General features: G+C 38.8%; 1 protein-coding gene across 1 annotated transcript; it reads right to left on the bottom strand.

The window, feature by feature from the left end:
* Nucleotides 1-14,903: 14,903 nt before the first annotated feature.
* On the bottom strand, nt 14,904-16,143 carry LOC139467651 (uncharacterized). Its single transcript, XM_071249174.1, has 2 exons — nt 16,086-16,143; nt 14,904-15,826 (listed from the first exon to the last, which is right to left on the bottom strand). Exons 1-2 carry the CDS (start codon nt 16,141-16,143, stop codon nt 14,904-14,906), a joined length of 981 nt encoding a protein of 326 aa, XP_071105275.1.
* Between the last annotated feature and the right edge of the window lie 1,888 nt (nt 16,144-18,031).

Here is an 18,031-nt window from a genome sequence, read left to right as displayed (position 1 = left end):
GTATCGATAAAAAAGAAAACTTTGATATAAAGTGTTTCAGTTGTTATACATCTTTAACACATCCAATTAGCTCGCGCCAATCCTAACTAAGATACCTCCAAACAGGTACCCCAATGTCCTACATGTCTTGGTTTGCCAACTCCTCTAGGGATAAATGTGTGCAATGGTTCACATAATAGCAACTCTTTACATCTTATACCGATTAACACCACAAACTTTCCATACTAAGAGTTATCATAATTACCATGTATAGTGTCATGACATTGACTATGGCGTTACCGGACGGATACCTTTCGGTAATAATTACAATATGCACCTTAATATAGCTTATAAAGATGGGAATCTATTAATCAATGATAACATATTGTAATGTTGTTACGCCATTGAAGTGCTGCCCTTTATTAAATGAATGACTGAACTAATAATATAAACTTCTTGGCAAAAAGAGGGTATACACCCATGTGTGACGGTGCAAAAAACGAAACAAGCAGGAAATGTTTACCCAGTTCATATTGCTATTACCTGACGATCAAATAAAACTTTATCAGAAGTAGCAATATATTAATGTAACCACAGGACAATAAAGACCATGGTAACGTGGTGAGCATTCTTAAGGGGGCTACCCTCTGCATGGATAAGTGTGCATAAGAATGTGTATGAAATATGATTTGACCATAATGCAATTATTACACTCTTCATTCACAGTCTGGCTTAGATCTTGGCTGTTAATCAGCGGGTGTGATCTGTGTTGAACACGTCAAGTCAGGTCGTCCCAGATATGCTCGATTGGCGACAAGAGGGCACTGGCCAAGATATCATGTTGATGTTGACGTTGGCGTAAAGGAAATCCTCTACAATACGTTGTGGGTGAGGTCTGTCTTTATCATGATCAGATGTTGCGCTGTCAGTGTTGTCCCCTGTCCAATAAATCACCCATTGCCACCCTTACCCGAAGAGCATTGTATCTGCAACTCAATTACTTCAGCAAGACAAGAAATCCAGCACCTGACATGTGATGATAATATGACTAATATTTAGACAAAGTAATACATTTGCTTTCAAAAACAGCCTGCCATGGAAGGAAAGTAAAATGAGCAGTAACATATCACAGATTTATGTTAAAAACAAGCTTGAAAACAATAACGAGATCCAATTGTTAAACGACACAAACTTTGGTATATGTCAGTCTGAAAATAATGTAATTAATACAGTCAATAACTTAGTCCAAAATCAATTAGATTTGTACCTGTGAGTCGTTGGTCTTATTATATGCTGATAATAATGTATCATTTACCGAAACATGTGACGAATTGCAAAACGCTCTAGAAACATTTGCAGTTCATTGCCATATGTGGAAACTGAACGTAAATGCTAGCACAACAAAAGTTACCTTTTTCAGCCTACGTACGTAAACCACATATTTGTCATTTAAACAATGTACCAACTGAAACTGTGAAAGAATATGTATATAACTTGGCGTGTTATTTCAGATATCAAGCCACCATCGCGATATGACAGACAGACAGGCAGATTTTATAAGACTGATAATTAACATCTTGTTTTAGGCCTATTGTTAAACATCGGAATACACTTTGCTCCAAGATGTTCATACTTATCACATACTAATAAAACATATAATGTATCCTCAGTTTCTTCTAATTGACAGTTTTTACAGATTTCAACGTCCTTTTTTCACATCTACGTATAAAATTTACACTGAAATTGTGTAATGACACTCTGAATTTACATAATGCCCTAACAAGCGATTTATCATCTAACATACTTATATACTTCTCTGGTTCTATAGCAGACTTAATATCCTTTAATGAAGTTGCATTAGTGAAGGATGCAGATTTGTGATGCTGGAAATTAGGGTAAAACTTATGCTAAACGATAGCAACTTCATGTGGTTAAGACATAGTAATGATTGTCTAAAATGTAATTATATACATTAAATGAATAGTTTGAGCAGTCATAGCGTACAACCACAGAAAGGTCCACCAAAGAAAAAGACATATTTAGTTATGTACAACAATTTATTTATGTTAGAACCGTATCTGTTGTTATTATCATATAATCCATGCACCCGTGTCTCATGAATAAAAAAATCATAGGCACCCTACTAAAATGTGATTTTGGACAATATCGATAGAGAAAACCAAACTGCGTGTCATTGAAACATTTGTAATGAATTCCATTTCATTTTAGTTTGCAAATTTTAGTGTAAAAAACTATTTCTGTAAAAGTACATCTGTAGAACAACATATATAACTAATGCAACCTTATTATGCCCCATTAGGTGTCAAAATAAAATCTGGTATAAAAATATGGTCTATTAATGTTTGATTACACACGTATAACCTTTTTCCTGTTCTTTCAATAGCAAATCCAGCATTGTGAATCCCTAGTCCAAACCTGTCCCGTGCTGTCTGTGTATATTTGCCCAGTATATACTCCGTGATATAGACAGTCGTCATTTTCACACACACACACACACACACACACACACACACACACACACACACACACACACACACTTATATAGTTATATTGTTAAACTCCATCCGTTTCCACCCTGCCTTCTTTGACTTCCCTTCCTTGTCCCTGTTGGCTCGCCTATTATCCTGTTATCTTTGTACATAAACCGTATCCCATCTCAAACCTACTTCGCCTAATTCATCTACTTCCTTAATCAACCTATGTAATTGATTTATTCAGTCTGGTGAGGAGGCAAGAAATAACTTTAAAACATGACAAACGACAACGAAATTGTTATTCATAAAAAAATGTCACATATTCTTAATGTCTCATGAAAATAACAACATACCATATACTATTGATCCTAGGAATCACAGCGACTTTATGTGTATTTCTTGTTCAATCCCGACGTAACGAAATATGTTCTGTTTGCAGGAACACGACGTTGTGGAGGGAGCAAGAAACATTTAAAAACCAATGGTCGAAATCATTAATTTAATGTTACAGACGTGATTCTGAGAGTCATTTACCAAAGTAGTTATGGGCATCTCATCTCAAGTCCTTCCTTGCAGTTTGTTCATATTTACGCATTACCTTTATTAATAGTTCATAGCTCAACAGATTACATGTTTGTATGAATGACTGATACGTAACAACCCAAAGACATTTTCTTAAGTAGCTGTGTTCTAATGGTATCAATCATAGTAATTATTCAGTTAATGTAATCAAGATTTTCAACAAGATGCATATTCATCGTTAATGTGACGCAGGTGGTATGTGAAGCCATTAATCTCAGTTTTAATTGGTTTTAATATGCGTCGTATTTATTTTCGTGTTCATCGCCGCCCGAACGTACTCAGGATGCCCATTTTAACAAAGAAGTTTCTAATGAACATTATAGGTTGATTAAACATTAGTACTACTATTTGCTTAACATATGTTTCATTTATTGGCAACAAACTAATAACATGCTTGCATGATAACAGCTGCAACATGCAGTTTCTGTCTTGTGCTGTTTAGTGAGTGAGTGAGTGAGTTAAGATTTAAAGTCACATCGGCAATATTTCAGCCATATAGTGACTATAACAAATTAGACAATACATCAATTTAGAATATAAACCTGTCGACAAAGGACAGTAAAAGTACTAGATTATCACAGGTGTAGGTTTAAAACTAGTAAATGATCATAAAAATTCACAATTCATATAATACAATACGTTACAATACAACGTAAAAGTGGGCTATAGATCACCAGCAACCAAAAGGTAGGTCACCATACCGGGGACCATGGGGACTTACAGTACCTTTGCTACCTGCAAGGACCCCGGCAGGATTTACACCATCCCTTCAGTTACTGGTGATTATGGACAAGTTTAGCCAAAATTAAAACTAACAAATATTCTACAATTAAAAACCTGGTATATATAAATTACTTTAAATGAAGAGGGGTTACGCACCCTCTCAGGGGGACAATAATTTTACGCTACTTCAACCCCCATCAAGGGTACAACCACTTACAATCTCAGTTAAGAACTATATACTACCAATTTATAAAATATATAACTGTAGACATCAAAATTTATTAATCAATTCAATTTCCTTTAAAAATCCAAGAATTAAATGAGAGCTTAGGTTAAAAAGATCCTTGAGTGATGAAACTTTGAAATAGTTATCCCTTGTGATGGCAAAATCAACACAGTCAAGCAGGACATGCTTGACTGTGATTCTTTCATCACAAGGGATGCAGAATGGAGGATCTTCACCTTTTAAAATATACTCCTGAGTGTATCGTGAGTGACCAATACGACATCGTCTTAAAATGACCTCTTCAAATCTGGACTGACAGCCCAAGTAGGTGTAACCAATATTAGGTTTAATTTCATGTAATTTATTGATACCTACTTGGGCGTCCCACTTCTGCTGCATTAAATCTCGGATGTAAGATCTAATCATGGGTTTGAAATCAGTGTACGGGATCAGAAGTGGTGTCACAGATTTGTTGAGTGCTGCTTTTGCAGCATTATCGGCCATGGTGTTACCAACAATTCCGACATGGCTGGGTAACCAACAAAAAACGATGTCGTATTGGCCAGTAGCTAGAGAAGTAAACAATTCAATAATTTCGAGTAAAAGTGGATGTTGATGTGACATATTATGAATAGCCTGCAGGCACGAAAGAGAATCAGAAAATATAATAAACCTCTGATATTTTGACTGTGTACTAATATATTTGAGAGCTACTAGAATGGCATTGGCTTCTGCTGTGAAAATAGAACAGTTATCAGGTAATCTGGATGAGATAGTCTTGGATCCAATGACAGTGGCACTGGCAACGGTGTCACCATCCTTGGATCCATCTGTAAAGATTGATTTGTAAGTATCATATGAATTTCTTAATTCATTATATTGTTGTTGATAAACCAGCAGGTTTGTTTCAGATTTCTTTTGTTTAGTTAAGGTTAGGTCCACCACTGGTTTCACTAACTGCCATGGCGGAGAAGACAAAAGCTGAGTAGGGGCTATAGTGTCAAGATTTATTTTAGCAGCAGAAATATGGTATTGTATTCTTATTCCAAGTGGTGGAATAAGAGATGATTTTTTTTATAGAGATTTTCGTAAAGGGGATTAAAAACACAGTCATATGCTGGATTCGAGTGATTAGAATATAATTTAGAGACATATTGTAAAGACAATTTTATGCGACGGTGTTTTAGGGATGGCTCATCAGCCTCCACATACAGACTATTAATGGGTGAAGTCCTGAAGGCACCAAGGCAAAGCCTCAGACCTTGATGATGAATTGTATCCAATAATTTTAAATTACTTTTACAGGCTCCACCATAAATGATGGAGCCATAATCCAGTTTAGATCGGATAAGTGCTCTGTAAAGTTGGAGGAGGGTTTTCTGATCCCCTCCCCACTTGGAATTTGAAACAACTTTCAGCAAGTCAAGTGCTTTCAGACATTTATTTTTCAAATACTTTATATGCGGTAAGAAGGTCAAATGGTGATCGAAAATGATGCCCAAAAACTTGGCCTCCTTTACAACTTTAATAGGATTGCCAGCTAAAACTAGTTCTGGGTCTTTATGAGGTTTGTATTTTCTGCAAAAGTGGATGCAGTTTGTTTTAGATTTTGAAAATTTAAAACCATTTTCTAATGCCCATTTATGAATTTTATTTAGACACAATTGCAGTTGCCTTTCGACAGTATTCATATTTTTACCACAGCATGAAATATTAAAATCATCAACAAACAGTGATCCATCAATTGAATTGCTTAAAACTTTTGAAAGGCTATTAATTTTAATACTAAATAAAGTGACAGACAAAATACTGCCTTGTGGGACACCCTGATCCTGATGATAATGATCAGACAGGGTAGAACCCACGCGGACTTGAAAATGCCTGTCGGTTAAAAACTCAGATATGAATTGCGGCAAACGGCCACGTAATCCAAAATCGTGTAAATCTTTTAAAATACCATGTTTCCATGCAGTGTCATATGCTTTTTCTAAGTCGAAAAAGATAGACACTGCATGTTGTTTATTTATTATTGCATTTTTAACAAATGATTCTAACCGTACTAAATGGTCAACGGTACTTCGATTCTTTCGAAAGCCACACTGAATATTTGTAATTAAATTATTTGATTCCAAGTACCATGTTAATCTATTGTTGACCATGCGTTCCATGGTTTTGCAAACGCAACTGGTCAATGAAATGGGTCTATAATTTGAGGGATCACTGTGATCCCGTCCAGGTTTCGGTATGGGTATAACTATAGCATCACGCCAGGAAGAAGGAAACTGACCTGTTGTCCATATATCATCAAAAATCAACAAAAGGGTTTCTAAACACGATTCTGGCAAGTGCTTCAGGAGTTGGTAGTGTACATTATCAGCTCCTGTAGCAGTATCATGAGCTTGTCCAAGAGCAGTATGAAGTTCATGGATCGAAAATATTTCATTATAGTCTTCCCCATTATCGGATTTAAAATTTATAGTTTTCTTTTCCTGCTGTTTTTGAAATTTTTGGAATTGAGGGACATAATTTGAGGAAGAAGAATGTTTCGCTAACGTTTCACCGAGTTTATTTGCAATATCCGATTTATTTGTTATAAGGTCATCCCCAGACTTAAGATGGTGGGTACTACTTTTAGAACCCTTACCTTTAATTTTCTGTATCATGTTCCATACCTTGGACATGGGCGTTCGTGAGTTTATTTTGGAAACATAATGTTGCCAAGATTGCCGTTTATTTTGTTTAAACGTACGCCTGGCTTTAGCATTTAAGATTTTATATTTATTCAAATTATGAACCATTGGATGACGACGGAAATAGTGTTCAGCCTTTTTCCGTGCCTTCCTAGCTTGTTTGCAGTCATTGTTGAACCATGGTTTACGGATGTGTGGATTTGTAGAGGACTTAGGAATACATTCATCAGCGATTTTGTTTAATTCATCAGAAAATAATTGCACAGGATCAGTCACGTCAATAAATAGGTCAGGCTTCAATTTTTTGGATGCGAGCATTTCAAATAAAGGCCAGTTGGCCTTAGTGAAGTTCCATCTTGTTGAAGGAGGAACATCTGAAGGTAAGACAGGTTTTAAAATGGTAGGGAAATGATCACTGCCACAGAGGTCTTCGTGGACGGACCATTCAAATTCGTTTAATAAATCAGAGTGAGTGAGTGATAAATCAAGAGCAGAGTAGGTACCTGTACCGGGATGTAGATATGTGTTTGAACCATCATTATGTATACACAAGTCGTTGTTTGAAATGAAATCTTCCAAAAGTTTACCCTTGTTATTTGTCTGAACACTACCCCAGAGTGGATTGTGCCCATTTAAATCACCCATAATAATACAGGGCTTGGGTAGTTGATCATAAAGAGCCTGAAGTTCAGACTGTCGAAGGGAAGAAGATGGTGGAATATAGAGCGAACACAAAGTAAAAACTATGTGTAAGGTTACACGGACGGCAACAGCTTGAAGAGGAGTAGCAAGTTGAACAGGGCTATGGATAACGCCGTTTTGCATGAATATTGAAGAACCTCCAGTGGCTTTTGCCCCTGGAGGTGAAAAGACATTGTAGGAGGTATAACCTCTTATATCGAAGTGATCAGTGTCTTTGTAATATGTTTCTTGAAGACACATCGCCGATGGTTTGAAATCCTGAATTAAAAGTTGTAAATCATTATAATTATTCTTAAGTCCTCTACAGTTCCATTGTATTAAATGTGATGATTGATTCACGGTGGCTCAATGGGAGATCTCTCACGTGAACGTGAGGAAGAGGAACACCTTTCGCTACTGTCTGACGATGGAGTCACCTCCATGTCTAAAGCACTAAAGGAGTTGTGAGTAGTTACTTCCGAAGAAGAGGGGGTACTGGGTGATTGATTTCTATTTAACTTTTTTCTTTGTTTTTTAGATGATTTTCGTTCCAGAGAAGATGGTTCTTCAGGAGATGTTTCAGGCAATGCTGCAGTAGAAGTTTCAGTAGCAGCTTCAGGAGATGCTTCAGACGAAGTCTGAGTTTCAGCCTGAACACCATACGATAGTGATGTGGATTTACGTTCAGTGATAGCAGTGACGGAAGTACTTGGAACAGGTCGATTTGAATTGACCCATGTCAAATCAGTCTGACACAGTACAGATGAGAATTGTTTAGCAGATTTGGTCACGGCAGCAGAATAATTCAGAGTTGAAGGAGCTGTTGATTGACTGGCAACAAGCTCCCTAGCCTCTGCAAAAGAGATGTTTTTTTCACATTTCAGTTTTAGTATTTGGGTTTCTGTTTGATATACAGGGCAGTATTTAGAAGAGGCCATGTGTTGGCCTTCACAGTTTGAACACTGTAGATCCTTAGTACAATCCATACTCTCATGGTTGCCACCACAACGATGACAAACCATGGGGCGTCTACATGTTTTCGAACCGTGACCAAACTTTTGACACTTGTAGCATCGGAGTGGATTGGGGACATACACATCCACTCCGATGTTGACATAACCTGCTTTTATTGATTGTGGAACCGATGGACGGGCAAAGGTGAACAAATAGGTGTTTGTTTGAATGATATTTGACTTGTCATCCTTACGGGTAAAACGTTTGACAGATAGTACTCCTTGATGTTTGAGTTCCGAAACAATCTCATCTTCTGACATGTCTGAAAGTGAACGTGTCCTGTCGCGAACAATGCCACGACAAGAGTTCAATGTTCTATGCTTAGAAACAGCAACCTCAACATTAGCAAAGTGTGTGATTGATAATAAATTTAGAGATTGCTGTTTCCTCAAGCATTCAACCAGAAGAGATCCAGTACGCAGTCGTGTGACATTTTTGACTTCTCCACAACATCCATGAATTGCTTTGGATACAGCAAAGGGATTTAGTTTTAGTGGTTCATGATCTGTGGCTTCGATCACAAGGAATCGAGCCCAGGAATCAGGAAGAGTATCAGCTTCATCAGAAGAACTAGAGTCCAAATGACGTCTTTTTGAACCAGAGTGTGAGTTAGCCATGATTATGTTGAAGTGATTCAGCAACCCTGCTCCCCACCCACCACGGAGTATCATAATAGACAGTGTTGCAAAGCACCGGATCTCCAAGATGCATACACCAGGGCTACAGGGTTGTTATACTCCAGAAAATATGACACAAACAGCAATATCTGTATACCAAAATAAATGCCAGGCTGGTTCTGCCCATGACAAGAAATTGGATACATACTGAGTTTGGAGGTCAACATTACCAGATTGGCCCATGAGCCACCGCCTTCAGGCATGGGACTCTAGGCAAATTTGTACATATAATTTTCAAGGAGAACATTCATTTACAGTATTCAAAAATACAGAACATAATTAACATGAATGTGTACCATACACAGGGCATGGCATGACCAGCCGATTGATAGAACCGGGCCCATTCTACCACCCGTCTAGGTGAAGTTAGGGTCAAAGTGGTGTGTTGGGCAAAGGAACACTGTTCCTGGAACCAGTGCCCTCAACCACCAGAATCCCTTCCTCCACCGACACAGGGGCGCAACCCACGGCAAACAGGTTGCCCAATTTCGTCGCCTTGTACGACCAGCAATGGAGTGCTGTGGACAAATTCTACCCCGAGTCCACACGGGGGAAGAGCTATTAGCGCTACCCAGCACTCACCACGAGGAGGTTGCTCTTCACGAGTGCCTGTGCTGTTTAGTTGTTGAAATTGTCGCCAACGTTGTGCACACCTGTGCCCGTTGGCTAACTGTGCCAGGATCCCTTTGCGGTGATTTCGGACTCACGATTCGCCTCGAGCGTGTTTGCGAAATTAGATCTCTCAGTACAATGCTCGTGGTCGTAAAGAACGTCTACGTGTAAACACACAAGCCATTCTGCACAAAATTTTGCTCTAATTGACATCTCATACAACGTAAATGTAATAAGTAGATTTTCTCCAAAACAATTTACGTGTAAATCATTACATACGACATTTGAATAGATGTTCCTCGGAGCATTTTCATTTATCAGTAGCCTTGCCCATGGAAGAGGGACTTGGACATTTGGTGAAATTGTGATGTGGTTTTTTTCTCATGACCAGCTCCGCGGAAGCGAACAAATTAGGCTACGTTTACAAATTTCGTGTTTAATGATATACTCTGCACAAAAGGAAACGCAAAAGTTGTAAAGTCGTATATATCTGACAGTGTTGTCGACATCCATACAAACTTAATACTAAAGATGAATTAGGAATTTCTGATTGGATTGAAATTGATTTGTGTGGAAAGAATTAGGTACTGCAGACATTTGACGAAAAGATGGAAAATCGCAAAAACACAACCGCGTTATAGCCTAGCTCCGAAAAACACCAATATGACATGTACGTGCAACATCAATTGTGGGCTATGAATACTTTGGGTTTTCATTTGCATGCCATCACAATCTTACAGGAAGTGAACAGCGAAAACATGCCACGACTGACGGAAGCCCACCGCAACAACGTCATCGGTCGAGTGCAAACAGGAGAATCGTCTTCAGCTGTAGCCACACAGCACCAAGCACAAGACTGTGGAACCGTTATCAGAAACACGGGACAACTCGTGACCGACAGATCCGGTCGACCACGTTTCACTACTATAGCATTGGGCAGATTCATACGGCTACGTCACTTACGTGAAACAACCACCACAGCCATCTCTACAACTACGGCAATACAAGGATTGCGTTGGAAAACCGCCCCGGCAGTGAAGTAGGCGTCGTGTTTACGGGCGTCTTGGGGGATGTCCTGTACGAAACTGTATACAGGGAGTGGACATTATTTGGTGGTATAGGCCGCCAACAGACGTGGCGCAAGTTCTGAGGAATTTAACTCTGCCTGCAGTCGTTGATCCAGTATATTCAATACATGTTCGATTGGGTTTACTTCTGGAGACCAGAAGGGCCATGGAAGGACCTTGATGTTGTGATTCCTGAAAAAGGCTGTTGTGAGCCTTGCTGTAACAGTGAGTGGGTTATAATTTAACGTCCCATCGGCATTATTTCAGCTATATAGTGACGAGACCAAGTTAAATATATTCACAATTTAGTTACTTATGCAAAGTTATATTTGAAAACAATTTATGAAACATATTTCAGCATAACAATATCATGTATGCAGTTTTAAAACACGGGCTATAGGCTACCAGTAACCAAAGCTAGGCCACCTCGCTGGGGATCATGTGGACTTACAGTACCTCGGCTTCCTGTATGACACCCCAGCATGATTTACGTCATCACTTTAGCTACTGGTGGTTGTGCACAATACTAGCCAATATTAAAAAAATACTCAGCAAATACTCAACACTGGTTGATGATAGTCACATCGATTATGATAGGATTACATGTCACACAGGAAGACAATAATTTTGCAGAACTTTAACCTCCTGGACAGAGCCCTTATTACACTAAGGAGGTTCGTTCTCATCTGTCTTCAGCAGATATTAGTGGGTAGACCGATAGTGGCCATTACGACATCTTCGTAAAACGACCTCGTCATGTCTTGATTGACAACCCAAGTAGGTATGACCTATTGTTGGTTTTAATTCGTGAAGTTTATAGCTTCCTACCTGGGTATCCCATCTCACTTGCATGAGATCCCGAGTATAACTCTTGATGGTTGGTTTGGAATCACTGTACGGGATCAGAAGTGGAGATAACGGTTTATAAAGAACTGCTTTAGCTGCAGCATCGGCTTTCGAGTTACCTGTTATGCCTACATGACTTGGTAACCAGGCAAAGACGGTATCACATTGGCCAGAGGGAGATCATAGAAGAGTTCTAAAATATCTAGAATAATAGGTTAATATGATGAGACATTTTACAGTGCCTAAAAGAAAGCCAACGAATAGGAAAAGATGATTAAATTTTTAGATTGTTTTTGATGTTTGATATTGGTCAAAGCTGTTAGAATAGAATTAATAAATATAGAACTAGTATCTGGTATTCTTGAGGAGACAGTTCTGGATTCAATGATGGTGGCACTTGCAACTTTGCCACCATCCTTGGACCTGTCTGTAAAAATGGATCTGTGAGAATTATGTTTTGTTCGCAACTGGTTGTAAGCTTGTTGATAAACCAAAGTATTTGATTCGAATTTCTTTAGCTGTGTTAGAGTGAGGTCTACTTCTGGCTTCGCCATGGCCATCTGTCAGGGAGGAAAAGACAGAACTCGCGAAGGTGATATTATATATAGATCTATTTTAGCTGCGGTGATGTGTGGTAGAGGTGGTGAATCAAGTTGGACAGATTTTGAAACAGGTTTTCACATTGAGTGCGGAAAACGCAATCATTTCCTGGATTTGATATGTGAATACAATTTAGTAATGTATTGCAGTGAAAGTTTAATGCGGCGCTATTCGAGTGAAGGTTCATCGGCCTCCACATACAAACTGTCCCGAAAGCTCCAAGACAGAGCATGTTGCCCTGATGGTGTATTTTTTCTAATTCTTCTAAATTGCTTTTTACAGGCTCCACCATAGACAGTGGAACCATAGTCTAGTTTGGAGCGTATTAACGACCTGTACAAGTGAAGGAGGGTGGTCTGATCCCCTCTCAACTCGGAATATGAAACGACTTTTAACAAGTCGAGAGCCTTCAGGCACTTTGCCTTGAGATAGTTGATGTGTGGTAAGAATGTGAGATGATGGTCAAATAAGAGGCCCAGGAATTTGGCCTCCTCTACTACCTTGATGGGAGTACCATCTAAATATTGATATGGATCCTTAGGCGCTTTGCATTTACGACACAAGAAGTGAACTATTAACGCTATTGTTTAATACTTTAGTGAGACTGTTAATTTTAATGCTTAATTTTAAGTGTGCCTGATAGTATACTGCCGTTAGGGACGCCTTGATCATGATCGAAATGATCAGACAGGGTAGAGCCCACTCGTACTTGAATTTGTCTGTTGCATAAAAATTGAGATATGAACTGAGGTAATCTGCCCCTCAATCCAAATTCATGCAAATCTTTTGATTAGCATATGCCTTCTCAGATCGAAAAATATTGATACAACATGTTGTTTATGGACAATGGAATTTTTAATAAATGATTCTCAACGCACCAAATGGGCAATGGTACTTTTCGGAAACCACAGTGGATGTCACTGAGTAGGTTATGGTCACCAAGTTCCAGACTTATTTATTGTTGACCATGCGCTCCATGGTTTTACAAGCACAGCTAGTTAATGATATTGGACGGTAATTGGGTGGATCTGTATGATCCCATCCATGCTTTGGAATAGGAATAATAACAGCATTGTGCCACGAAGGGGGGAAATTTCCGGTTGTCCATATTTCATCAAATATATTAAGTAACGTTTCCAAACATGAATTGGGCAAGTGTTTCAGGAGCTAATAGTGGATGTTGTCAGCTCCTGCCGCAGTGTCATGAGCCTGCCCAAGGGCAGCATGTAATTCATGGAGTGAAATTGTTTTGCTATAGTCCTCACCATTATCCGAGTTAAAATTGACATTTTTCTTTTCCTGCTGTTTTTGAAACCTCTGAAAATTGGGCATGAATTGGGCAAGTGTTTCAGGAGCTAATAGTGGTTGTTGTCAGCTCCTGCTGCAGGTTTATGAGCCTGCCCAAGGGCAGTATGTAATTCATGGAGTGAAAATGTTTTGCTATAGTCCTCACCATTATCCGAGTTAAAATTGACATTTTTCTTTTCCTGCTGTTTTTGAAACCTCTGAAATTTAGGATTATAGTTTGCTGATGAGGAATGGTTTGCCAAAGTTTCATCAAGTTTGTTGGCAATTTCAGGTATAGTAGTTGAACGTGTATTACCACCTTTGAGATGGTGAACTCAAGATTCTGATCCTTTGCCCTTAATCTTTTGAATAATGTTCCACACCTTGGACATGGGTGTGCGGGAATCGATTTTTGATACATAGTTCCTCCAGGATTGCCGTTTATTCTGTTCAATGGTACGTCTCGCTTTGGCGCCCGTGATTTTAACAGTATTCAAGTTGTAGGTAGTGGGATGTCTGCGGAAATATTTCTTGGCTTTCTTCCTATTTTTCCTAGCTTGTTTACAATCATTATCAAACCATGGTTTACATATATGAGTGTTTGCAGATGACGCAGGAATGCTTTGGTCTCCAGTAGCATTTAACTGATCTGACAAAAAACATGTATACGATCATGAATATTCCTGAAACTCTCAGGTTTTAGTTTTTCTGTACATAGTGTTTGGAATAAAGAACAGTTGGCCTTTGTAAACTTCCGCCTTGTGAAAGGTAGTTCGTCAGACGGATTTATAGTTGTAAGTACTGTTTGAAAATGGTCACTTCCACAAAGGTCATCATGGACCAACGATTAAAATTTGTTTAAAATATTTGAATCTGTCAGTGAAAGGTCAAGGGCAAAGTATGTGTTAGTGGCGGGATGATGATAGGTATTAGAACCATTATTGAAGATGCATATGAATAAATCATTACTTGAGATAAAATCTTCAAGGACTTTTCCCTTATTATTTGTATCAGTACTCCCCGATAGGGGATTATGACCATTTAAATCGCCAATGATCATTTAGGGCTTCGGGAGCTGATCGTACAAAGTCTAAAGATCTGATTGACAGTTATGAAAGGTGAAAGTTACAGTGCACACAGTGTAAACACTATGTTCAAAGTAACACGGACAGCAACAACTTGTCGAGCAGTGTTAAGTGTAACAGGGCTATGGATTATGCTCTGCTTCACTAGGATAGAGGAACCTCCTGTACCTTTATCACGAGTGGTAAGAACTGTGCTGACGGATATCCAAAGGAACAGTGTTTTTAGATATGTTTCTTGGAGACAAAAAGCTGACGGTTTAAAATCTTGAATTAAAAGTTGTATTTCATTAAACTTCTTCTTAAGACCTCTGTAATTCCATTTTATAATGTGTTGTGGATTCATGGTGGAGCTTCCACAGGTGAAATATCTCGCGAACGTGACTTTGGTGTACCCCTGTTATTGTCATGTGAAGATGGAGTTACCTCCATTTCCAGGGGACCAAAGGAATTATGGACCTCTAAAGGAGAGGTGGCCTTTGATGTTTGCAGCTGTTCGTTCTGCTGCTTCTTTTTCAATAATCTTCTTTCCTTGATTGTAAGTTTAACAATTTCTGGTTCTGACTCAGTAACTAGTTTTAGAGTCTGAGACTCAACATGTTTGACAATTTTTGGTTTTAAAGGTGTTACAGACGAAGGTGGCACAGCTGTTTTTTTAATTGCAGCAGCTGGAAGTGGTTGAACAGACTTGACCCATATCAGATCAGTCTGGCAGTCGATAGAGGCAGTAGTGACAGGATGACGAGAGACTGCAGCAGAATAGGTGATGGTGGAAATGCTTGTGGTGAGCCCTTTAACCCTCTTCTTGGCTTCGTGGTACGAGACATTTTGTTCGGTCTTGACTCTCTTGATTTGGGACTCGCGTTTCATCACAGGGCAGGATTTTGAAAAAAGCCATATAGTTCCCACCGTAGTTTGAACACTAAACATCCTTCCTGCAGTCAGTTTCCTCGTGCTTGTCATCGCAGCGGTAACACACAGAAGAGCCATGGCAGGACTTCGATCCATGTCTAAGGTGAAGAGGTACGTGTTAATTGGTTCAACCACACCATCATTCTTAAAAGTAAATCGTTTGACAGTTGTGACCGACTGTTGTTCAAGTTCCTTGGCTATATCGTCTTCGGGCATGCCGGAGAGGCAGTGAGTTTTGTCACGGACAATGCCTTTACATGAGTTCAGTGACTTGTGCACTGAGACAACAACTTTAATAATGTCAAACTCATTTAATTTGAGAAGACTGACAGGTTGTTGTCTCCGTGCACATTCTGCAAGGAGAGAGCCAGAACGAATCTTTGTGACTTGTTTAACCTCTCCGCAGATACCAATGATACCCTTGGAGATTGAAAATGGATTCAATTGGATTTGTTCTTTGTCTAAAGCTTCTATAACTAAGAAACGTTGCCAATAGTTTGGATCGAGTGGGCGTAGTATTTTCGTCTGTCTCTATGTGTTGTCTTTTTGAACCAGGGTGTTGGGAAGCCATGTCAAAAGGAAAATAATTCTGCACCCCGTTTCCCTACCAACCATGGAGCTCTGTGAGGTCGTCCGTTGTCTTGATGGAAATTGACTTGGCTTGTTGCATAATGGGAAGGACGCGTGGCCGAAGTATCTCATCCGTGTAACGTTGTGTCGTTAAATTCGATTGATATAGATGATCTCTGCAATAAAAAGAAACGCAAACGTGATTTAGATGCATATTATAAATGTCATATATATAACCAAAAGATGGTAATCGAGTGTTAAAAATGGGCACACATCATTGTCAATGACCCAGGTCTGTTGATTTTTGCAGAGTAGATCTTTATTTATCGATATTGAACATTTAACGGAAACGTAATGGAAACGATAAAGGTTTGTTGACCACATGACAGAATGTTGCCATTTGGTCTTACATTTAAGATCACTTGTCCAAAGTTATGTTGAGTATCTATTGTTTTCAAATGTGTTCCAGGGAATCGTTTGTGGACGAATAAAACATTGAAAGTATAAACTGTGTCAGTGTCGTGCCCATCGGTACGTACAGATACACTTGGCACACTGACACAAAGAAATATATACGTCATGTGACAACATTTTACTTTACACTGTACACTTCTCTTTGAGAAACGTATACATGTCAGCAAATGTTAAGCACCACCAAGTTTAAACAATCCTATTTGTTTCAGGAACAGGTTTCACAGTCGTCTAAGGCGCCGCAATTCGCTGTGCAGAATTTCATTCCTAATTCGCCAGATTCGCATCGATAGGTGCGGAAATATGTACGGTATGGTACTTTGTAGCTTGATACTGTGGCATGAATCGTGTGATTATAAAGTTGTGATTGAATTTTGATGAATACCTGCGTATTCTGCACATGTAGATGTTACACGCGGGATCCTGATCGCCCGCGTGTAACATCTACATGTGCAGAATACACAGGTCGCGTTATTTAGTTATAATTGAGGCCTGATATATAAAGTGTACAACATTCCAGTAGAAGGCCAGTGACTGGTTCAATATGCATTTATGCATAAAGATGTTCAGAAGAATTTCATGAACAACAACCATCTAAGCACATGTCACCGCTAGGGTACAATACTTTTGCTGTGAAGGCTTTTCAATTGGCTTCTCACATGTCTAATTAAATAAAGGCTACGTCCCGGGAGAGCCACATCCCCTAATTAGGAAAACTCCTGGTGGCGCTGGTGCATAATCACATTTCATTGACACAGGATGTGGTTTCCCAGGTATCAGGCCTTTCAGTATAAGAAATGTATGAACAAATATATGAAAAGATATAAATGTAAATTAGCCGTTGAAATTAGAGACTGGCAGAAGAAGAACCCAAGGGACTACTGAAAACTACTGCGTAAACGTAAGCGTGCGCATAATGACTCATCCCCTGGTGTTAATGAACTATATGAATACTTTAAGAATATAAACGCACAAGAGTATGATGATACAGTTCCACACATGTACCCCTAGATTGTTCAGTTCTTAATGTTGCCATAACACAACAAGAAATTAGTGAATCAGTATCACAAATGAAAAGAAATAAAGCATCAGGTGAAGACTTTATGGAAAACGATTATATAATTGACTCAATAGATTTATTTCTCCCATTTTTAGGGAAACTTTTTAATGTCGTACTTGACACAGGTGAAGTTCCCGACTCATGGTTATTTGGGGTCATTAAACCTATCTATAAAGGTAAAGGTGACTCGTGTGATCCTAGTTCGTATAGACCCATTACTATTTTGAGCTGTCTGGGAAAACTTTTTACATGTATACTTAACTGTAGATTATCCAGATTCTTAAACATTAACTCTTTATTATCCCCTTGCCAAGCCGGTTTTCGTAAAGGTTACTCAACAGTTGATAACATGTTTGTTCTTAATTCAGTTATAGAATTCCTAAAACACAACAAACAGAAATTGTACTGTGCATTCTTTGACTTTTCCAAAGCTTTTGACAACGTTTCGAGAGTTTGT

Source organism: Haliotis cracherodii, unplaced genomic scaffold (genome assembly GCF_022045235.1).
Source record: "Haliotis cracherodii isolate W230 unplaced genomic scaffold, xgHalCrac1.p SCAF_2, whole genome shotgun sequence".
In the NCBI taxonomy this organism is placed as follows: Eukaryota; Metazoa; Mollusca; class Gastropoda; order Lepetellida; family Haliotidae; genus Haliotis; species Haliotis cracherodii.
The sequence above is the reverse complement of the archived record's forward strand: the minus strand, read 5'-3'. Positions and strand labels throughout refer to the sequence as shown.